Here is a 23,339-nt window from a genome sequence, read left to right as displayed (position 1 = left end):
AAAAGAGATGTTCACCTACAGGGAGAAATTGATGAAATTTGGATTATTTATCCTGTGAGGTGACGATTAAGAAGTGACCTGATTGAAGTATTTAAACTAGCTGAAGGCTTATTTAAAGCTAAATTTGGATAGCTCTTTGAGGGCACTGGAGAGTCCAGCATTAGGGGAGACGGGTTTAAATGAAGAGGGCATACAGATTACGTAAGGGAAACCCAAGGAGGTGTGATTTGGGGGAGGAAAGCATTTTTAGTGGAATAGTTTTCCCACAGTGGAGTAGCTAAATCAAGCAGCATTAACTTCTTAAGCCAAAATTGAGTGTCTACATGGAATTAAACCAAGTAAATAATTTTGAACTATTCTTGCTCTTCACCTTCTGCATAGGTTAGGAAGAAACTTTTGCTCCTTTCTCTCAGGCTGAGAGATCAGGTGTGTTTCAGGGACGACCTCCGAGTTGTCCGGGGAAGGAAGAGGGCAGATGCACCCCTGGAGCAGCTCCTGGTGGGGGTCCGTGGTGTGTGGGCCTCCTGGGAGCAGGGGACCCTTTGCACACCCCTTGCTGATGGGCCAGGACCCTCTGAACCCTGTTTTGGGGACGGTGCCCCCATCCTCGAAACAAAAGCTGCCCGTGGGGTTTTGTCCGCAGACCGATCGCCTGGTTCGGATGAGATGCACGACCCAGTGCCCACGCACATGGCCTCGGAGGAGACGAACTACATCCTAGAGTCGGTAGCAGGTACCAGAAATGAAGCATCCGAGGGACTGTGCGGGGGCACGGCAGTTCGTGCGTGTGTCAGAAATGAGTAAACCCCATTTAAGAGCCAAAGCGATAGAGTCGGGACCCACTTCTGGAGTTGTGGCTTCAATCAGGCCATCTGGGAGCTCTGACAGAACAAACTCTCGTGACTTTTCCAGCACCGCTGGTCCTTCTCAGCCTCTCTCCAGGCCCAGCTTGCTGCAAACCCTCTACCCAGCTCATGACTGGGATTTACCCTGAGGCATTTGTGCCAATGCTGCAGCTGCCCTCACTCATGCCGAGTGCTGGGTCTTGCCTCTCCCAGGAGGCCCATGTCGAAGGGCGGACAGACCTCTTGGATGCAGGCGATGGGTTTATTCCACTTGTGGAGCTCCTGGCGTGATGCTGCCAGCCTGAGCCTGTGCTGGGACGCGTGCTCAGAGCTTAGTGAGGGGAGAGGGAGGTTGGGGAACTGTGGCAGACTCGCAGCCCTCCTGTTCATGTCTGGTCTGGTTTCGCTGGCACTGGCCATGGCTAACCCTCCTCTCCCTCAGCAGGGACAGAGAAGGGGCCCAGCGAGGAGTCACGACATGAAGAAAAGCAGATGGAGGGATCAGGTGAGTGAACGATGAACCCCAAACATCACCTCATCATTGCCCAGGGAAGCTGTGGCTGCCCCATCCCTGGAGGTGGTCAAGGCCAGGTTGGACGGGGCTTGGAGCAACCTGGGCTGGGGGGAGGTGTCCCTGCCCAGGGCAGGGGGGTCGGAAACAGATGATCTTCAAGGTCCCTTCCAACCTAAACCATTCTATGATTCTATGATTGCAAGTTTTGGGAAGGATGGATGAACACAGATGTATTTTGGGTTGGGTTTCCTACCTTATCATTCAGCCTGGGAAAAGCTGGGTGCAGAAAAGCACAGCCATGTTCCTGGGCTCTCTCCTCCCCTCTCTTGCCCAGATTTACTTTTTCCCCTATTTTTTTTCCTCCCTGCTATTAGCACGGCTCTGAGGCAGGTGCATTGCTGCCCTTCCTTGCTCGGGGATGAGCTTGGAGGCAGCTGCCGGAGGACTGGAACCAATCTGGGAGGCATGAAGAGTGCATGGCCGGCTCTGCCGGGGGTCAGGGGCTGCTCAGCTGCACTGTGCGTTGTTTGCCTCAGAGAATTTCTTTTTCTTTTCTTTTTCTTTTTTTTTTTTTTGCAGATGGTATAGGGGACGTTTTAAGTCATTTGAGGAAACAAGTTGAAATTTTGTTCAACACGAGATATGGTAAGATGGTCATTAACACACGTTCATCATGCCGAGTGCCGGCCTCTGCCGTGGGGAGCTCCTAATTGCTCAGAAATGTCACCTACCATTTCCAAACCAGCAGCTGAGTAAAGGTGCAATCTAATTTGTTCATTTGCTGTCTGCTGGGCTTACAAATGCATTTGAAATCTCTCCGGGCCTTGTTATTGCAGCTCTTCCCCTTGGTTTCCTCGATGCCTTTTTGCTGGCTGCAGCCCAGGAATTGCTGCCATCACCTTCAGCCTTCCTCCTGTGGAGGGAAGGACCAAAGTGTTTCCCCCATCACTTGTATGAAATATCAGAGGGGGTTTTCCACCTGAGGGGGTCAGCCAAGGAAGGCTGGTGGGACCCCAGTGCCGGGGGCTGGCATTCAGCATGCTCTGCTCACCCCTTTTTATGAAGATTATTTAACCCAGAAAAAAATCCAAGTGAGGTCACATGTGCATTTTGAGAGCTGGCAGAAAGTTTTTGCCACTGGCAGGACCAGGAGACGTGGCTCTACCTGGCAGTCCCCGAAAGCCGGGGGCAGAGCTGAGCTGGGGCCCCTGGACTGCCAGAGCCCGTCATGACCAGGGGAAAGGAGATGGGCTGGGATGCTCTTGGGCAAGGTGAAGCGCTGGGGATGCAGCTGCTTTGACCTGATGTGGAGGTCCAACAAACTAATGAGATTTGGTCCCCACGCAGCGAAAGCCATAGGAATATCAGAGCCGGTCAAAGTTCCCTACTCCAAGTTCCTGATGTATCCCGAGGACCTGTTTGTCGTGGGCTTGCCGGAGGGCATCCTGCTGCGGCGCCCCAACTGCTTCGGGATTGCCAAGCTGAAGAAGATTCTGCAAGCGAGCAACAACATCCAGTTTGTCATTAAAAGGTAAGGCAGGTGGAGCGGTTGTCCCTTGGGGGGATGTTCCTGCTCGGAGCTCTGGCTGCTGTGCAGTGTCCTGGGCAACATCCATCACTTGGTCATTTTCAATAAATTTGCTTGATTAGAAGTAACCCAAGGGTTGTTGCCTTGTTGGAGCCATCCCTGAGAGGCAGCAGTGTTGTTGTTATCTCTCCTTCGATGCCTTTTGGGATTTTAACCCACTTTTGCAAAGGTTTGGCCACAGCAGCAGGGAGCACCCGAGGGTGGGCGAGAGGAGCCAGAACCTTTAACTTTAACCTTCAGGGTGCTGAGGCGTGGGGGAAGGAGAGGTGCTGGGAGCCCCGGAGGGTTTTCTTATGGGAAGTGGCTCTGGCTGAGGTCCAGATGTGCACATCTGTGCCTCAGTGAGATGCTGTGGGCATCAGGGAAGATGCTGTCCTTGTGCTAGGGAGCAGGGAGGTGTCACCAGGAGCTGGGGGGCTGTGAGAAGCCACGACTGACATGACATAACAGCATTGCTTTGACAGAGGGAACGGATCCAGCAGAGACAGATTTAAAAATGCCTTTCAGTATTTTCTGGGGTGTCTCACCCAAATGCTCACTCAGCCTCCCTTGCAGAGGTGAGAGGTGATGCATCCAGTGCCAGTGGGTGGCTGAAATGGAAAATAAATGTTGGGAGCACGGAGATTATGTGGCATCAGACCAGCAGCTCCCAGGCCAGCCTGACTGTGCTTTGGGCTTTCTCCTGTCCTCATCCCAGATTTGTTTCTCTGTAGCGCAGCTTCAGCACAGCTTATAATGAGCCCCGCTGTGCAGTTTTAGCACTAGATACCCAAGTGACAATTTTGGGGGCCAACAGTATGATGAAAGGAGCCGTGCATGTCTTCTCCCATTCCTGAGAAATGTGCAGGACCGTGTCTCCTAAAAGTCTGTAGCTGCTGAGTTAAGCTGCTCAGCCATCACCAGCTTAATCTCATCCCAGGGAGCATCATGTCAGCTCACTAAAGAGTCTCAGCATGAAAATTACTTCCAAAGTTTCCCCGCTGTATTGCAGGAGCCTTAAAATTGCATTAGGCAGATGTGGTTAGTGGTTTGTGGCTGTACGAGTATTGTCCTAGGGGATGCTGGAGGAGGGGGGTGTTGCTGGCCAGCAAGCTCACCTGTGTGCCCACTGCTTCTTGCTGTTTTCCAGACCGGAGCTGCTGGCCGAGGGCGTAAAGGAGCCGGCATCGGACAGCCCGGCAGCCAAAGGTAGGCTGCGAGACGCCCGGCAGCCGGGCCGTTAAGGACTAGGTAGGAGAGGAGTGAGAGCGTTTTCCTACAGTGCGTCTCTTGCCTTCCCTCCCCACCTCGTTTTTTGGCTGGAAACCCCCTCTTGTGCATCCCCTTCGGCAGCACTGCAAACCCTAATTCCTCTTATGTCCCCTGTCTCAGCTGCCAGCGAGAGGGACTCAAGCGAGGCGCTGCTGGAGGATGCTGTGAAGAGACAGGGATTTCAAGGTAAGGGCCTGGAGGCACCTGGGGGGAGTTGGAGGCAGAGTCCCTGACCTGTTTTGGGGGCTGCGTAGAGCAAAGATGTGGGAAGGGTCCAGCGTGGGGTGTCAGGGCTCCATGGGTGGGCAGAGGAGCAGGGCAAGGCAAGGATGGGAGGGAGAGTAGAGGACAGGAGGAGGTGAGGTGAAAGGATGGGAAGGACGGACAACCAGAAGACAAGACGCACAGCCGGGGCGGGCAGTCCCGTAGGTCCAAGGAAGAGGCTTGAAACGCTCTGGCTGGTGCCCTAATTAACCAGCTTTGCTTATCTCACCGTCTGACCTTGTGAGATGCATAATTAAGTCTTGCAAGCCTCGGAGTTTGCCTTTTCTGGGGCTTTTTCCACCTGGGTGATGGTTGTATAAACACTGCTCACATCCAGCACACAGCCAGCACAGTGGCTCCATCAGGGAAGGGAGCGATGGAGAGCAGCCCGGGGGCTGGGGAGGCGAGCGCTGCCCTGCTTGAGCATCCCTTTACCTCGGGCCACAGGGGCCTGCAAGGGTTTGCAGAGAGGGACGGAGCCTTTTCAAAGGCTTTGGCTTTTCAGAGAGGTTTTGGAGTGCGTTTTATTTTAACGCCGGTAATTATTGCAACTGAATCTTCGATTTCATGCGGCTTTTATTCTTAGCAAACAGGCGGGGGAAAAAAAAAAACATATTTCTGTTTAGATTATTTTTAAGGACTTTGAATGGGCCACTCCAGAGATTAGCTAATTGCAAGATAAGGACTTTCCTATAATTAGAAAATGGCATTACTTAAAAGTCACAGAGTGCCTTTTAATTTACCAGCAGAAGTCCATAATTGTTTCTTTATTTTACAGAAAATTATGATGCCAGGCTTTCCAGAATAGACATCGCTAACACGCTGCGGGAACAAGTCCAGGACCTGTTCAATAAGAAATACGGTGAGAAATCTGGGTGGGAGTCAGTTTTATTCCCCCTTATGCCTCCTGATTTTTTTGCTCCCTATCCCTCCCCTTTCCTCCCAATTCCTCCTTGCCAGGTGCTTTCTCTTGCCTCCCCCATGAGCGGCTGGCACCTCCCGGGGCCGGGGAGGGAACGGTGGGTCTGGGAATCGGTGCTCTTTGCTGCGTAGGCAGCTCCCGTGCAGCACGGGGGAGCCCGTGATGAGGAGTGTGTCGCAGCCCTTCCCGCTGCCTGCTCTCCCTGGACACGGTTTGGTTTTTCTTTTAACCCCCCTCTCCGTGAAGAACAACGATGGTAAATTCATTAGCGGCGAATTGCAGAGCTGTGGGAGCGCTGGGGGTGGCGGGAGGTTGGAAAGGGATTAAGGAGAGGCCGTAGCGAGCACTCGCAGGAGTTTTGGGGAACGAGTAGATGCTGCTCCTCTTGTCCCCAGGGCACCCACCCGGGCTCTGCAGGGCACTCCCACGGCCTCCCTGCCCTGGCCCCTGTGCTTTATCAAGCAAGGCAGGGAAATGCCGCTATCCCCGTTTTCTAGGCAGGGGTAAGACTTGTGCAGCTTCCCAGGTACCCGCAAGAGCAATTACTCGCAAGAAAATGTGTAGTCTTGGTCCTGCAGCCAGACCTCAAAAAGGGAAAGTGCCTATGGAGTTATCTCCAAATAATTATAGAATCATAGAATGGTTTAGGTTGGAAGGGACCTTGAAGATCATCTCGTTCCACCCCACTGCCCTGGGCAGGGACCCCTCCCCCCAGCCCAGGTTGCTCCAAGCCCCGTCCAACCTGGCCTTGACCACCTCCAGGGATGGGGCAGCCACAGCTTCTCTGGGCAACCTGCGCCAGGGGCTCACTGCCCTCACAGGGAAAAATTTCTTCCTAATGTTTAATCTGAACCTGCCCTCTTCCAGTTTAAACCCGTTCCCCCCCGTCCTATCACTACATGCCCTTGTAAACAGTCCCTCCCCAGCTCTCCTGTAGCCCTTTTAGGCACTGGAAGGGGCTCTGAGGTCTCCCTGGAGCCTTCTCTTCTCCAGGCTGAACAGCCCCAACTCTCTCAGCCTGTCCTCCCAGCAGAGGTGCTCCAGCCCTCGAATCATCCTCATGGCCCTCCTCTGGCCCCGCTCCAACAGGTCCATGTCTTTCCTACATTGGGCGCTCCAGAGCTGGACACAGTACTCCAGGTGGGGTCTCACAAGAGTGGAGGGGCAGAATCCCCTCCCTTGACCTGCTGGCCACACTTCTTCTGATGCAGCCCAGGATACGGTTGGCCTTCTGGGCTGTTTATCGCACATTGCTGGCTCCTGTTGAGCTTCTCATCAATCAGTGCCCCCAGGTCCTTCTCCTCAGGGCTGCTCTCCAGTCATTCCCCGCCCAGCCTGGAGTTGTGCTTGGGGATTGCCCCGATCCAGATGTAGGACCTTACACTTGGCCTTGTTGAACTGCATGAGGTTGGCTTGGACCCACCTCTCCAGCCTGTCCAGGTCCCTTTGGATGGCATCCCTCCCCTCCAGCGTGTCTACCTCGCCACACATCATCAGCAAACTTGCTGAGGGTGCACTCAACCCCACTGTCCATGTCTCCGACAAACATGTTGAATTATGTCCCAAAGCAAAGAACAGCGGCTTTTCACCGCATGGGCATCATCATACAGGACAATGTCTCTCCTTGGCCCCACCAGCTCTGCTGTGTGCTCGTGGCTGCTTTGGGACCCTTCCACTCCCAGCCTGAAAATGTGGGTCCTAATGCTTGACACGGTGCCTCGAGCGACCTGCTCACGCTGCGCTGTCCTTTGGCAGGGCTAGGGATGGCACCAGATCTGTGGTAGAAATGGTGTCCCTGGGGTCCTGCTTGCTTACCGCTCGCTTCTCTCCCAGGTGAGGCCTTGGGGATTAAATACCCCGTGCAAGTGCCATACAAGCGGATCAAGAGCAATCCGGGGTCGGTGATTATAGAGGGGCTGCCCCCCGGGATCCCCTTCAGGAAGCCGTGCACCTTTGGCTCGCAGAACCTGGAGAGGATATTGGCCGTGGCCGATAAAATCAAGTTCACCGTGACGAGGTACGTAGCGAGAGGTGTCAGCCACCCTGCCGGGCAGGATGGGGAGAGGAGGGAGCTGACCTAAATGAACCCCAGGCTCTGCCAGCCCCATCAGAGCAGGGCTGTAAATACTATGAATGCCTCCAGCCCCCAAGGCAACAATTAAGTTGGCAGCTTGTGGTTCGACAGAAAGGAGGAGACCATAAAATAGAGACTCCTGCTCTTTCCTCCCGTCCGCTGCCTGGGGAGGTGGTGGGGAAGGCACCAGTGGGAGAAAACGTGGTGCTCGATGCGATGGATGCACAGGCAGAGAAATCCCAGCCCCTTTTCTAGAAGGCTTGAGACGGGAGAAACGTTGCTGGATTTACTGCTGGTGAAACGCAGTGCTCAGGGTCCCGCAGCACTCCGAGAGGTGTCAGGCACTGGCCGTTCCCGGGGCGTCCTGCAGGTTTTGCAGCCAAATGTGATGGGCCACAAGCGAGGAGGAGAAAGACACTTTATCACTGTAACGTGAGACAGGGAAAAAACAGGTTTTAAGAGTGGCTTCATCACCCTGTTATTGGGCCACGTTGTCTGGCTTCTTACCAACATGGCACGTGCTGCCTGAGCAGGGCGTGTGTCCCCAGGGACCGCAGGGACCCCCTCCCCGCAGAGCTCCTGCTGGTCCCACATGAGTCATAGCACAGCATGCGAGGGACCGGCTGATCCCTAACCCTCCCTGGGCTGCAGGAGGATGTTCGGTCCAGGCATGTTGGCTTCCCAGTGGCATTTCATTTTAAATCTCTTTTTTTTCCTTATTTTTTACAGGCCTTTTCAAGGACTCATCCCCAAACCCGGTAAGTGATGATGCCTTTTTGCCTAAGCAATGCGTTGGCCGAGTGTTTAGTGCTGGTCAGGGAGTTGTAAGGTGCGGATGGCGAGCAATAATTTTATCAGCTGGAGGAAGGGTGCCCTGACCTCACTTTCCTGGGTGCCCACTTTGGTTTTGTTATTGTTTGGTGCATTGGCTGAAGTTCCCCTGACTGAGACAGCTGGCCTCAGCATCACCCATCGGTACTGCTGCTGTTGCCTTGAAATGACAGCATTTTTCAAGAGCTAATCTAGGGCAGGGGTCTGCGTTCTGTATTTAAGAAAGCACTCGCTTTCTTAAGCGTTTTCTTAAAAATAAATAAGTGCTGCAATGAGCTGGTAGGTTCAGTGGCGTGGGAGGGTCACGGTGAGGGGGTGATTAACCACAGGGTCCGCATCGGGCTGTAGCAGCGTGGCAGTGAAAGCCCTCGCCAGCTCTTGGGCATCCCGCGTGTGGAAACACCAGGGGAGAGGGGAGGACGGGGTGTCCCGGGTGCACTCCGTACTCAGCTGCAGAAATCACCAGCCCGGAGCCGCATCCTTCCCCGTGCATCGCTGCGGTAGCTCTGTCTCTCACTTCTGGGCTGCCCAGGAAAGAGAGCTGCCATCAGAAACGCGGGTAAAAACCTGTCTCGGTTTTAAATGTCTGTAATTACAACTGTTGGAAGAGCACAGATGGGTGCAAAAAGCGTTGTCGTCTTTATTGATGGCTTCTCATTTCCTTGGCCAGCCTCCATGGGGATGGCACAATTTAGAGAAGACAGATATGATAGAGACAAAAACATTTATATGCCCTTATTGGGAACAGCAAAAAGGTGTTAGACACCCGAGAGGGCTCTAGCAGAAGGCGAGCTGTCTGAGAAATTCAATCCAGGGCATAGTCTGAGTGTCAGCCCTCTGCATCCTTGTTTATGGCCCAGCCAAGTCGATGGGGAGGTCCCCCAAGACCGCCGTGCACCTTGGATTTAGACTTCTTGTCTTTCAGTCCTAAGCAGCAAGGTGTGGGCTCGCATCCGCTGGACCTTAAATAAGCCCTCAGGGAAATGCAAGTTTCGCAGAACTCTGGTTTTCCACGGAATTACGTGGCTGTAACACCGGAGTGAGCCGAGGATGTATCCGCTCCTCCAGCCGCATCTTGTCTTCCCATTCCTCTGCCGTAATCGGTATAATTATGTTAAGAGACGCTGATCTGACACAAATCACACCATTAACAAAGGAGCACATCAGAAGGCAAATACTTCAACCTGCCAGCTGGCTTGGAAACGCAGCCTGATAGATAGAGATGTAGAGGAAATTGATTTTCTTTTCGATGCAAAACATTTTTTTTTCCTCCTCCAGCTGAACGCTCCCGCCATGGGCTAGCCCATGCTAGCACAAACCCAAAGACACATTTTATTCTGTGTATTGTGGTACCCGAGCAGGCTCGGGAGGAGTTCGCGGCATCCCTGCTGGGCTCGGGGCTTCGCACCCTCTCCTCCCATGGGGGTTTTAAATAAGGGCAGTCGCGGGTGAGGGGTTTTTCTTACTTGACATCTCAATTTGTTATAGACTCTTTCATATATTTGCTAAATCTTTGGAGACAATTCCAGGACTTATAATTATTTTCTAGTAGTCAGACTACCACTGGAACCTCTCCTTGAGAAAAAAAAGCTGTTTGTGTTTTGCCCCCCAAAAAATCCCCGTTGACAGAGCAATTAACCTCGCGTCTGCTTTTCCACCCCATTACACCAAAGTGGATGGTGGCAACACAGTGGTACGTTCGCTGCCTTGGCTTTGATCGCTTTTCATCTGCCTTAACAAAATTAATGATTGCCAACTAGTCATAGATCATTAAAAATTTAAATTTAAGAGTGTTCTTTTTACCTCAGTCTTGTGTAGTAAAGTCCTGCCATGTAAAATGAAGAGCAGCGACAGAAGTGCGTGCTTGGCGTTAAAACAAAATCAATGAAAATCACTCTTATTTCGCAGAGGAGCGTTAAAATGAAAGCAATAGTTACTCCCAAGCAGGATGGCATTGCAAAGGCGTCTAAAAGCTGGAAAGCCCAGGAGATGACTGTATGAATATAAGGGAAGTTACGGTTATTGTGGATCATTTTGGCTAAAAATTACATGAAAAGTACACGTTTTAAGGGAAAAGGGAAATTTAGCTTTTTTTTTTTTTAAAAAATCACTTTGGAATGAATTGAGTTGCCTTTAGGTTAAATTCCAGGGTTTAATTTGCTTTAAACAAGTTGTGCACCTCCTGCATTGCAAAGAGCATCCCAGATAGCTGCAGGACCGCGGAGGGCTGCCCTCCTTATTGCTCTCTTTTGGGGACACCCGTTTTTTTAAGTGCGACAGAAACAGATAAAAGGATTTCAATATAATCTGAGCGCTTCGCGTGCTTTTTGCTCAAGATAATCTGTAATTTCTCTGTTGAGGCGGTATCTCCCCCCTAATGTGTCGCAGTGGGGGGGTGAGGCAGCTGGGGGGTGCGTGCCTGCAGGGATGCTGTTTGCAGAAGAACGTGGTTTTTGGGGGAGAATGAGGCTGTTTTTTGGAAAAATAAAGCCGGTGGTGCTGCCCAGCTCCCGGAGGAGGTCAGTGGCTGCAGTCGCCTTCTGCAGTGTGGATTTGCAGCTGCTTTCGAAGGTGGGACAATGGCCTCGAGGTCACCGGTGCCTCTGCCATCACTGTACCCACGTGGGCCCCCGGGGGCTTTGACCCAGTGCACAACCCTCCTGGCATCCAGAGATTTTCCTTTTGCTTTCCAATTTCTTTTTTCCCCACCACTGGTCTCTGCTCTGCAAAAAAGACCTTCAAAACCCCTTTTTGAAAGCAGAACGGTCTCTCGGCATTAAAACACAAGTGGGAGAGCAGGGGTGAAGCTCCAGTGCTATAAACACAGCACTTATCCTTTCTTTTCTTCTTTCCTGAGGCACAGAGATACAAAACAGGCTTAATTTGAGCCTTTGAAAAAAAAAAAAAAGTAAAAAAAATCAAGCATAAGTAATCTAGCACACACACAAAAAATCTTTCTGTATGTTAATTTTTATGTGCTTTGATTGAAAATGTACACCAGCTCCATCTGTCCTATTCCCCAAACTCTCTACCACCCTGATAGATTATTTCCCATACTCCAATTAATAAAGTAGGGCAGGCAGTGTTCTTTAATTAAAAAAACCACACATCCAGGCATGCTTTTTATATATATATATTTTTTTTTTTTTTTTTTTAATCACGAGAGCACAATCCTCCTCAAGACTTTGATGAGATGTGCCTCACGTTGGAAACTCTTAGCAAGAAAAAAAGAAAAGAGGAAAGCATTTGATGGAGCGGTGATGGGAGCAGAGTGCATCTAGCTCCATCACCAGGTTGCTTTTTGAGGTCCATGCCCCTCTCCCTTCACTCCCCAGCCCTGACGTTTAACCCCCACGGGAGCAGCCGGGTTATTTTTCCTTCTGATCTGCTTTCCTGTTATCTGGAGTGAATTATTTTTTAGTGTTCAGCTGGTTAATGTTTCTACCACTTCTGGTTTTAAGCACCTCTGCGATTTCAACCACCTTTTTCTTTGCCTCTTTTTTGTCTCCTTTCCTGCATGCGTGGCATCCTTGCGCCGATGGAAAGGCAGCGCCGTTGTCCAGCTCATCCCAGCCCTCGTGTTTGCTTTGCTCTTGCCTCCCTCCCAACCCCACCAGCCTCACGTCCTCCTGACACGTCCTTCAGAAACCCCAAACCCCCCTTTTTTCAGGGTGCCCATCAAGATGGGTGCAGCTGCATCCTGGCTGTGGTCCGGCACTTAGTGATGTGCTCCGGGTCATGCAGCGCAGCAGCCGTGAGCCTGGCGGGATGCTGGTTAAAGCTGAGCAGCACGTGTGGGTTAGCAGGACAAGAAATTTTAATTCTCTTTCTTAATCAGTGTGATTTCATAACAGCACCTTGAAATCTTCACCTGAAACGCTGCAAATGCTGCCAACCCAACGCAATGCCGTGCTGCCCTTCTTAAACCGTTTCTGATTCCCATTGGAAAGATGCTGTTGTGTGCTTCTCTTCCTCGCTGCCTGCCTGCGCTCCTGCCTGTGCTCCTGCCTGCATTTCTCCTTGACAGGAGCTATGCCAGGACCTTGTCCCCTCTTGGCTTGGACTCTAGCTTGGCTTTCCCTGCACCGGTGGGACCCATCTGCGTCTCTTCCCCTTTGCATTGCATATGTGCTGCCCGCAGGGTGTCCACAGGGGCAGGATGTCACCCAGCGATTGAGGGGACCGGGTGATGGGCAGCATGGCTTATCTTCTGGCTGGGTCGTGCCGCGTGGCAGCGAGCGGCCGTGCTGCAGCCGCCAGCCCCTTACGGCAGGATTTGTCCACCTGCAGCCCAGGCGGTGCAGGGTTCGGCTCAGCGCCCCGGTCTGCACCGAAACCCTGCTCCTTTGGTGCTGCTGAACTGAAGGGCTGCAGTGGCTGCTTTCCTGAGCCTGCTTGAAATCTTTGGTGCATAGTTTGAGCTACTTCAAATTGCTCGTATCTCCGCTCAGCAAATTTGGACATGCACCCCTGCTCTCTCCCCCCATCCCCTCCAGTTTGCCGGTGGCCGCGTGCTGCAATTTGGCAGCAAGCGCCTCCCCGGTGCCGCGACTCACAGCCCCCGTCCCCCCTGCCAGCTCTCCCCATGGCTGCCGGCTTCAGTGTGATGAGCCGCTTCATTCCTCCTTTTGCCCATCATAGAAATTCTGGCCCTAACCCCCATCGCTGCTGCTTTTCCCCAGGAAATTCATTTCTTTTTGATATCGCTCGTCACTTCGGAGTTGGTGGCGAGCACCAGCCTCTCCTTAGGGATCTCTTTTTCTCCTGTTCCCTCCCTGTTGCTGCAGAACTGACACAGTTTCCCTGTTTGCTTTTCATCTGCTTTAACCTCAGATATTTTTTTTTTCTCCTCCGGCGTGGCCGCGCAGCACAACCGCTGCGGGTTTGGCACGTGCCGTAAACGCTGCGATTCGGCCGCGTGTCCCTGGGCACGTGTGGACCTCGAGCTGCTCAGGCATGCGGCGTAGCTCGGGAGATGCTCACTGGCTCAAGCACATCCCAAACCAGATCCCTGGTGTGTGGTGGAGAGCCCAGCCCAGCCCGCCCGGCTCACCGGGCAGTTATTTAGCTACTGAAAGCATCTCTGTGCCAAGGGGCCTTGGGACCGGAGGAATTTTAAGCTGCTAGGGACAGTGGACAGTGTCATCCTGGGTTTTGCTTTTGTTTGTGACCAAGAAACCAAGCTGCGGCACTCATGGCTCTCTTTTTCTTTCTCTCTCTTTTTTTTTTTTTTTTTTTTTTGTCTTCTTTTAACTTGCGCTGTAGCCCCTAGACGGATAACATCATTGGAAAAAGCCTACGCTGCCTTGAATGGTACGTAGCTCAGTTGATGCATCGTAGATGGTAGCAGACAAGAAATGCACTTGCGTTTTAATATGGGAATGAAAATGTCTTAAACCCCCAAATTTCAGGTATTTTTTTTTTCCTCTCTGCTCTGTTTCCCTGTGATACCAAGAACTGAATTATGCAGAATGTGTTTAACAGTATTTTATTGTTGTTATTAATCCTCTCTGCATTTCTAAGCACTGTGGCTGCAGTCCTTGGGCAGCTGTGCCGGTTCTGCTCCAGACGAACCAACCTTCCACGTTATCCTCAGCTCATCCATGTGTCCAAGCAATTAATTTGTTAAAAAAAAATCCACTTGCCATTCACAAGGAGAGCTTGCACGGACTTGGGTTGGGATTTTTTTTTTTTTTTTTTTTTTTTTTTGCTTTGCTTTAACACATACTCTGCGCCAGAGCTGGCGTGCAGTCGTGTAGGCTCCGGGGATTTAACATATATACTAATTTCCCGGAGTAAAGAAGAGCTCTCCTGCCTGTATCCATGGTAGGGCATGGCGTATCTCCAGCAGATCCAGCCTTAGCCCATCAGCTGGGATTCTGGCCGCGTGTTGAGCTGTTAATTGCCTGCTCCCGCAAGCTTGGAGCTCCGCTTTGAAAACATGCATATGTTGAGCTAATTCGAACTGTATTTAAACCTGAGTGACTGTGGGAGAGCCTCAGCCGTCAGCGGGTTTATTCCCAGTTCGCACAGGGGTGTAACTGAATTGCACCCAGCGAAGCTGGAAGGGGGAAGAGGTGTGTGTTTATCCTCTGAAGGTTCAGGGTCAGATCCTGAGCGCTGTAAGCAGCCTACCCCGGCTGGGTGTTTCTGGGACACAACCGGGATTGCCTGACGAAGGGACCTGAGCTGCTTTCCCGGTGGGGTGTGTTGGGCAGTGGCTGTTTCCCTGATGAAACAGGCTTCACGCTGGGGGTTTGGCTAACGGGAGCGTGTTACTCCGAGTGCGGTGGCTGGGGGGAGGACGTGCATGACCTGGAGCAGCACCCCGGGATGCTGGCGGGGGCACGGGGAGGAGGAAGGCTCTGCCAGGTACCCTGCCCGGACGTGCCACGGCTCCACCGCTGAGATCGGGGCTCTGCACGTGGCATCGCAAACCCAGACAGAACCATTATTGGTCCATGGGATATTTTGGATTTGGTTTTGTTGTGGTTTTTTAAAGTCACTAGAAGAACAGGCAGTGTTTCAGATCCCGTTGTCCAACAGCAGACACCTAAACCCCATTTTTAATAACTACTAAATATGACTTGGTGTTTCTAAAAGAAATGTCAGGCTCTGACAAGTCCTATTGGAAAAGAGCAAATGGTGCTTTAAAAATGGGACCTCTCGTATGCGAGTGCCTACGGAGTGCAGGTGTCCTAGCTTCAGGCAAGTAGGATTGGGAAAAAAATAAGTCAATCAACTGGCTACCTTTTTTAATTAAAAAAAAAAAAGATAACGCTGAGCTGAACCTAGCAGCATGCATCAACCTGCTTTATGGGAAGGACTCAGCACATTCCAGAGGTGCCAGTGGCTTCCTTGAGTTGATTATTCCCCAAAGCCAAATGGATAAAGTCAAAGGTAGATGGAGATCCCTCTTGGGGATGAAGGGGCATGTTCCCAGGAAGCAGTGCCACCGGCTGGAGCCTCCTCTCTGGCTTCTCTGTTACGCATGCTCAGTACCGGGTTTTTCATGGCGTTCAAGTCCTTGGATGGGAACTGGGGAGTCCTGCCCACCACAAGGTGGAAGAACATCCCCCTTGGGATCTTGTTTCTTGCGCTCGGGTTGCTCGGGGCATGAGCGGAAAGGAAAGAGCTGCTGCGTTTTTCAGTCCAACAGAATTACATGAGTGAGAGCACTTAATTTGGGTGTTTCTTTGTCTGCTACCATCTACACATCCGTACGGGTGTGTATATACAGCCCAGAAACTGAGCATCAATGACAAGGAAGTCACAGAGGGAGCCCGCAGGCTTTGCCTCCGCCGGCCTGCTGTGGCCTCGGGAGCGGCACCGCAAGGCAAGGTCTTGGTTCTTGAAATCAGAGCTCCTTGGTGACATTTATTTGATTTTCTTCTATTTTGTTTATTTTTTGCTCCATCCCTTTCAAGCTGCTTTGTTGCCATTTCTGGATTTGAAGCATGACTTGGCCCAGAGGTTCCTTCGCAGAAATTTCTCCCTTTTTTTTTTTTTTTTCCCCTAGTTATATTCAGACAAAACTATTGTTTTCCATGGGAAGAAGAGGTTTTGGAGGCCGTACCCTGCAGTAGAAGGGTGTGGAGATTTAAGGGTGCCAGCTTCTCCCCAGGACCCCCAGCAGCAGGATGGCCGAGGCGTGTGATTTCTGCTGGGGGTGCTGAGCGCTGGGCTCTGGGGCCCCACGCAGGGAGGCAGGGACTCACATCAGGTTTTCAGCTTGCGTTTAAAACAAAAATTGCAAGCCACGTGATTGCTTAAAACCAAAATCAAAATGGTGTGATTGCTCGAAATCAGAGTCAAATATCACGTGATTGCTCAAAATCCAATTAAATAGCTGCAGACCTGGGGCAGAGGATACTCCGGTCCCTCATGTTGAGGTTTGCAGCGCTCACCTTGATGTTTTAAATAACCATCCTGGATTTCCACCCCGTGGCGTGCCAGCCTGGGTGAAAATGCCTGCCTTGGGCGCAGCAAGGCTCGTGGTGGTGATGCCTCCTCTCCAGGAGGAGACCCCACTGGGGTCTGTGCACCCCAGCTGGCTCGGGGCCGGAGGGGTGACCCCATTGAGAGGCGGACGAGGTTCATTCGATCGGTACTTTATACCTGTGGGGTTAAAAAGCATCAAAGGGGGCTGGTACCGACCCCAGTTGTTTTTCCTGGAGCCCCCGGAGGATGCTGAGTAGCCGGGAGGAAAAATCTACCGCCATAGGCACGTCGTTTGAAATGAGAGAACGGAGGAGAAAGTGTTTGGCACGATGAGGCTAATTAAAAAAGCTAGTAAAGCCAAGCTGATTATATGGCATATTATAAAACAATACTGTACTTAGGAGCCCAGCTATAAAAGTGCTATCTCATTCCTTGATGTCACTTGTGGGAGCATTCATGGCACCGAGGGCCTGAGTCTCCGTTGCTCTGCATATTTTGCAGTCATTTACAGCACCGCAAAGTGGATGTAAAATGCTCTCAGCCGTGGCAGCGTGTGGCAAATGCAGATTTGGCAGCATTTTATAGTTACTTTGCACGGCTCTAAAAGGCGACGCGAGGTGCAAGTGCAGAGCAGCCGCCTCCGAGGTGTCCCCACGCCACGCTGGGGCAGAGGGACAGAGACACCGTCGTGCTTTGTGACAGTGGGATGGGTTTTCCAGGGGCTCAGAAAGAAACGGGCTATTTTATTCCCTGTCCTTTTTTGCTTTGCAGATGAGGACGATGCCAACAGGCTCGGGGAGAAGGTGATTCTCCGAGAGCAAGTGAAAGAGCTTTTCAATGAAAAATACGGTGAGTCTCCCATCTGCACGCATCGCCAAGCGGGTTTGTTTTTGCTGACAGCAGCCATAGTTAAAATTAATTCAACTGAAGGCCTCTATTTATAGGCCAAGCGCACAGCAGCCTGCTGCAGCGCAGGTTTCGTCCCACTGCTTCCCATTACAGCCCGTCCCCGGGGACATTCCCGAGTCCCGCTCTCGGCAGGTGGGACCGTGACCTTCTTGTTGACAGCTCCTCCTTGGCGAGGGAAGGGAGGATGCAAAAACGCAGCCGAGGAGCAGGATTTGTTCAGTCTGCTGTCGGCCTTTGATGTGTTTTTAACATGTCCCGAGCCGGCATGAGCCATGGCGTGCGCGCTGAGCGTGCCTGCCCTGCGCCAGCCTGCTGGCAGGCAGCCCCTGCCCGCTCTGCCTGCGGGGCTGGGAGCAAGGCTGGAGCCGCAGCCCGGCGTGGGGCACGGCTGGGGAAAAGCTGGCTGGAAAAGGAGGTCAGGAGACTGAAGAAGATCTAAAAATGCCAATTGCAGGCTCCTCGTGCTGCCAAACAAATCCCTCCTTCCACTCGGCGTTGGGAAAAGGCGCAGGAGGAATAGCAGCCGGGTGGGGGGAGCGTAGGAGCCAGGCGCGGGACACACGGTCCCGAGCGGCGTCACCCTCTCAGCCCTGTGGGTACAGGCTGCCGCTGCTTGTGGCTGTCCCTGTTGGGGCATGACTTGTGTAAGTGCTGGCCGGTTATTTGGCAACCCTTGAGACCCCAGGGTTGCGCAGCTGGGCCACGGCGGCTCGATGGCACCCCACTGTTTGGTGCGGCGTCTCATCTTTCTCCCCAGAATCGTTGCCTGAAGGAGAAGGAAAATAGCCCAAATGATAGCAAAGCAGCAGGGAATGTCATTGCCCTCCTTTCTCTGTTTTCCCCTTGTCAAGGCTGCTCATCCCCCACAAACCCGTTTTTTTTTTGGGGTGCTGCTCGCAGCATGGGCTGCTTTGGGGGCGGATTTTCCCCCTTGGAGGTGCCAGCGGTTGGGCGCAGCTCCCTAGAGAAGCTGGTACCATGCTCTGAGCATCCCCATCCACCCCGGCTCAGCAGCACTTGGCCCATGGCGGGGCTGAGCCTACAGCAGATCCCCTGGTTCCCATGGTCCAGGCATAGTTTATGGAGCACAAGATGCCAGGTGGGCTGCAGGGACAAACCCCCTGCAAGGAAAGCCAGGAATGTGCCTGCGGGGCGGCTCACAGCTCCAGGTTTGGAGGCTGCAGCGACAGGAGGCAAGAGCGAGCTCTTGCAGTCAGGACCGGCACAGGAGAGGGACGTTCACTGCTCCCCCTGGTGCAGGAACGAAAAGGGTACTCGGAGAGATGGGCAGCAGGTTTAAATCGTGCAGAAGGAAGTGCTTTTAATGCGGCAAGGAATGAAATCACGGTATTTCGCTGCCGTAGGGTGTTGTGGAGGCCAAAGAGATACAGTGGTGCAAAAAATGGGCAGGAGCAATGTGACGATGAGTGATGGATGTGATCCCTACTGCAGTGACCCCCAAGCCTGCAGACAGCTGGAGGCAAGAGGAGATGGGCAAATCTCTCCCAGTTTTCCCCTCTCCTGGGCTGTCTCCCACGCTGCTGCTGCTGGCCCAGCCACCGGCTGGTGCTATAGGAGTCCTCTGCATGGAGCAGAGCTGGATCTGCAAGTGCTGGTCCTGTAAAATAGCCCTCCCCTGAGATTCCTGGCAGGATGCTAAATGGAGACTAACAGAGCAGGCAATAAACCGGGCTGGCAGACGTGAACCGGCGGGGTGGGACGTGGCTGCAGCAAAGGTTGGGCATCACAGCAGCCATGGCTGCCCAAAGTCCTCCCAGGACTCTTGGTCCTTCGGTAGGTTGGATCTGGAGCCCTGTGGGGTAAAGCCGGTGTGTTGTCCTCTGCTCTGCCGTTACAGGAGAGGCTCTGGGCTTGAACCGGCCCGTCATGGTGCCCTATAAACTCATCAGGGACAGTCCTGACGCTGTGGAGGTTACCGGGTTGCCGGACGATATCCCTTTCAGAAACCCCAATACCTACGACATCCATCGGCTGGAGAAGATCCTGAAGGCACGGGAGAGCATCCGGATGGTGATTATAAACCAGCTCCAGTAAGTTCCCCCAGCTCTATGACTGGGGAAGGTTTCTGTTCATTAACAACAGAAATTAATTGACGCTTAAGCGTTGCCCTTGTTTCTCCAGCCGCAAGTGGGGTAAGTCACCACAGGGCTACCAGAGTGGGGCTATGCCACCGCATACCCATGGAGGACCCGCTCCATCCCCAGCATCCACTGTCCTGTGCCGCAGGGATGCACTCGGCCACGGGTGGGCACAGGGAAGCGTTAGCAGAGATGTTTTATCCCCTCTTTATTGTACCATTTGAGATGATGATGCTGGGAAGGAGCATGGCGCAGGGGCAGATAACAGGACAGCTCAGAGACCCGGCTGAGTAATTTCGGGTTGCTTCCCTCCGGGGAGCAGTGGGGAGGCTCCATGTCCCATGCCCACGCAGCAGGGTGTTGGAGGAGGCAGCTCGGGGTCGGGGTCAGGGTCTGGGCTGCGTGCCGGTGTGGACAGGAGCATAGGGGAGAAATGACAGCGTCCGCCTGCTCTCACCCCCTTGTCTCTTACACAGGCCATTTGCCGAAATCTGCACTGAGGCCAAACAAACAGGTAAGCGGAGGGCTAAGAAATAATCATGGTTTTCCCTGCCCTGTGGCAGAGAGAATACATGGGTAAAATGGATGGGGACAGGGGGAGGCTGGGGAGAAGATCCTACCTAGAAAAAGAAAAGTCAGGCTCAGTGTCTGTTCAGGAGCAAACCATCCTCTCAGACAACTGCACTTCTGTGAGCTAGGGACAGACCGGGCTTAAACTCAAACTTTCAGCATATTCTGGAGGATTTGATTATCCCTTTCCCATTAGCAATTTACTCACCATGAGCAATTTATTCACTGGTTAAAGCCTTTAATTTGGGCCATCGTTTAGCAGTTGAGCTTCTAAGGAACAAGGTTTCTGTCATCACTGCAAATGTGTTTCTCTGTCCCATCCTCCCCAATAAATCTCAGCCAGTTTTAATCAAATGTGTCAGAATTAGCAGCCCCAGAGATAATTAGGAACCTATTAGATTTATGAAAATAGGTGGCTAGGTAGAGAGAGATCTGGCAAGCAAGAGCATCCCTGCAACCTGATGTAAAAGGAGATGCACGAGAAACTTTATATATGCAGATATATATGGGTATATCATATATGCAGAAAGATATATATGGACATATTGTCATCACAGCTGGCACCTTCACAGCCCCAAAGCATCCAGCACGGACACAAGTCTGTGGGATGTCAGGCTCCGTAAGTGCTGGAGTTTGGTGTTCATTTATTTGGGGGATTTTCTTCACCACTGCCCGAGGAAAGCTGGCAGCTCTGCGCCAGGTCCTTGGAGGCCAAGCCCGTGTCACCAGCGGTGGCACAGTGGATCTCCGCGGGGGGATGCTCAGCTGGAGGAGAGGTTGGAGCGGCGGGTTGGCCCAGCGGCAGGGCTCGGACACCTCATGCTTTCCCTCTCTCCCTGCAGAGAAAGACACCAGCGTTCCCAAACGGAAGCGGAAGAGGATCTCCGAAGGGAACTCGGTATCTTCCTCTTCCTCATCTTCCTCTTCCTCCTCTTCCAATATGGAGTCTACATCATCAACAAATCAGATCTCACTTGTGGTAAAGCCTTCCAAATATTAGGGGGGTTACTGCCTACCTATCTTTCCGCTTCAGGATGCTGCTCTCTGCTCTCCTTGAACCGTCACCACGTCCCTCCGCCTGACAAACACTATAAAGTGTGACATAAAATGGCACAAGCAGGTTTGGCGAAGGAGGGGACGCAGTTTTGGGACTCCCTTTTCCTGCCGGCTTTGTTGGGGGAGGGGGTCAGCGGAGCAAAGTTCCCGCTGCCCCTCAGCGCTCTCCTGCATCAATCCTGCCGAGTGCCTCGGGGCGATGCTCAGTGTTGGCGGGAGCCGCACGTGAGATGGGCTCGAGCAAATCCCCCGACCCCACTGGGCTCGGCAGGACTCGGCAGTCCCCCCGTGGTCTGAGCTGCACCAGGAGCGTCACTCCGGCTCCGTCCCAAGAGCAATGCAGAGCTCCGGCATGCAGCAAAACTGCGAAAATAGGAAACGAAATCAGGGAGATGTGTCCAACTGCGCTCCCTCAGGGCTTGGCTTCGGTTGTGGATCATACCAAATGCTTTTAAAAAATAATTTATAAAAACCAGCACAACAGAAATTTAAACTTAGAAGGTTTTTTGGTCAGGTTTGCCAGTGGTGTTTTGGTTTGGGGTTGGTTCTTTTATCTTATTTGGAAAGTGGGAGCAACAGCCCTTGTCGGAACATGTCAGAGATTTGATGTATGCATGGTTTTGTGTTGTGTCCTAACAGAGACTTTTGCCTTCTTTTTCTCTCCCTCTCTTTCAGCAATGGCCCATGAACATGTACATGTTAGACTATGGTGGTCTAAACGTCCAGATCCCAGGACCTATTAACTATTAGACCTCAATACCGAATAAGAACCTCAAATGAAAGAATAAATAAATAAATAAATAAATGTAATTTATGTAAAAAGTGTATATTCCAATATGTATCAATGCCTTTTAGTTTTTCCAATGATTTTTACACTATATTCCTGCCATCAAGGCCTTTTTAAATAAAAATAAAAAGTGTTGCCTTGCTCTTAAAAGTACTTATTTTATTACGTATATTATTGATAAATAGCATTTGTAGGTAGGAGTAAGCGCAGGAGGGCCACCCCCGGACAGACCTTGTCATGCTTTGGCCGCTCAAGAAAATCCTTAGTGTCCCCAGCGCTTGAAGCCAAGAGGTCTGACACGTTTTAATGCTTCGTTTGCCACTGATGTCTTCAATTTAGATCAAAGGTGTAAAAATTCACCTGCAGAGCTGCAGGAGCAGTGGTACCAAACTGCAGCGCTGTGACAGATGAGGGAACCAGTCCTTACGAGCATCAGAGACCGGCACCCTCGAGTCCCGTTTGCTCTGGAGCAGGAACAGGTTTGGATTAAGTGGGGAGGTGGTTTCGGGCTCCCCAAGGAGCGAGACCCCTCCAGGCCCTCTCGTGTCCACCCTCCTGCCGCTCCAGACTTGGAAAGGCACAAAAGCAATTTCGGTTGTGTGCATTTAACCGGCTTCTGAACCAGGAAAAGCTTTTCATTTGGCAAAAGTCTTCACTATTTATGATTTTCTAAGAGGCTTCGATGCCTTCCGGGGGGAGAAGCTCCCACAGTAAGTACAGGCTGATCCCGCTGATGCTCCACAGGTTCCATAATGCTGGACCAGGAGCTGCGAGTGGCGTTGCTGAGAGCGTCCAGGGGAGCCCTGGGCTGCTTTGCCCCGTATAAGAAGCAACCCTGTAAATTGAGGGATGTTCTTTGAAATTCCTGCAATTTTACTTCTGTTCCACTGGTGGAGTTTGGCAGCAGAACCTAAAGGCGCCGAACAGTTACTAACCACCGCGCGGATTTAACTTGTGCTTTGTGTCTGCTGAGAGCCGCGCACGGGCGAGACGTGGTGGGAGCTAATGCCGGCGTGAGGGCGGCGTGAGAAGCCAAAGAGAAGAAACATCCCGGCTTGTCTGTAGGTAAAGGCAGCCCAGCACGAGCCACCGGCGAAGCGAGATGCCCTGGGGCTTGTGGCTTTGCTGTCGTCCCAAGCAGCAACGCGCGGTGTCACCGTAGGGTGGTCATTGCCGGGCATCCCTCCGGGCTGCAGGAGGGTCACAGCCTTTTCACCGAGCGAACCTGCCCTGAGAGCAGCGGCCGCGCTCTGCTGGAGGGCGGATGGTAGCAGACGCAGGATCAAAGTCGCTCGTGACAGCTTTTCCCAGTGTAATGCGCCGCTTTATTTGTTTTATGGGATTTCGGTCCGCTCAAATCTTGGTCTTTTCAGGCCACCGGAGGGTTTTGATGGCAGGTAGAAGTGTTTCAAGGCCGCTGCAGTTTTAGCTTCTGGCTCTGGACTTGCATTTGCTGTGGAGTTAGATGCAAATGATCACATGAGTTAATAAAAGCCCAAACAAATGTAGGAGACGGCACAAAGACAGCAGCCAAAAGAAGGGCAAAGATCTGTATCAGTGACCCCAATTAGAGATACAGTTTGACATCTGAGCAGTTGGCATCAAAATCTGAAGTCTTTCATGTTTCTGCCTGATGCTCAAACCTGTGGCATCTCCAATTAGGAAACAAAGAAACACGATTCCGAGGT

The 23,339-nt window shown here is 52.2% G+C and overlaps 1 protein-coding gene across 1 annotated transcript in view; it reads left to right on the top strand.

Moving 5' to 3' along the window:
- Positions 1 to 21,744, top strand: part of GTF2IRD1 (GTF2I repeat domain containing 1) — a gene marked incomplete at its 5' end in the record, with an annotated part of 52,316 nt that extends 30,572 nt beyond the window's left edge. The window contains 15 exons of the mRNA XM_082492962.1: positions 644 to 733; positions 1,288 to 1,350; positions 1,939 to 2,004; positions 2,707 to 2,890; positions 4,077 to 4,135; positions 4,319 to 4,384; positions 5,241 to 5,324; positions 7,218 to 7,401; positions 8,188 to 8,216; positions 13,555 to 13,602; positions 17,002 to 17,079; positions 18,998 to 19,190; positions 19,715 to 19,752; positions 20,651 to 20,787; positions 21,540 to 21,744. Of these exons, the coding sequence (XP_082349088.1) occupies positions 644 to 733; positions 1,288 to 1,350; positions 1,939 to 2,004; positions 2,707 to 2,890; positions 4,077 to 4,135; positions 4,319 to 4,384; positions 5,241 to 5,324; positions 7,218 to 7,401; positions 8,188 to 8,216; positions 13,555 to 13,602; positions 17,002 to 17,079; positions 18,998 to 19,190; positions 19,715 to 19,752; positions 20,651 to 20,787; positions 21,540 to 21,614 (1,394 nt within the window). The 3' untranslated portion in view covers positions 21,615 to 21,744. The remainder of the gene's footprint in view (positions 1 to 643; positions 734 to 1,287; positions 1,351 to 1,938; positions 2,005 to 2,706; positions 2,891 to 4,076; positions 4,136 to 4,318; positions 4,385 to 5,240; positions 5,325 to 7,217; positions 7,402 to 8,187; positions 8,217 to 13,554; positions 13,603 to 17,001; positions 17,080 to 18,997; positions 19,191 to 19,714; positions 19,753 to 20,650; positions 20,788 to 21,539) is intronic.
- Between the last annotated feature and the right edge of the window lie 1,595 nt (positions 21,745 to 23,339).

Source organism: Vanellus vanellus (assembly GCF_965231255.1).
Source record: "Vanellus vanellus genome assembly, chromosome: 19".
In the NCBI taxonomy this organism is placed as follows: domain Eukaryota; kingdom Metazoa; phylum Chordata; class Aves; order Charadriiformes; family Charadriidae; genus Vanellus; species Vanellus vanellus.
The sequence above is the reverse complement of the archived record's forward strand: the minus strand, read 5'-3'. Positions and strand labels throughout refer to the sequence as shown.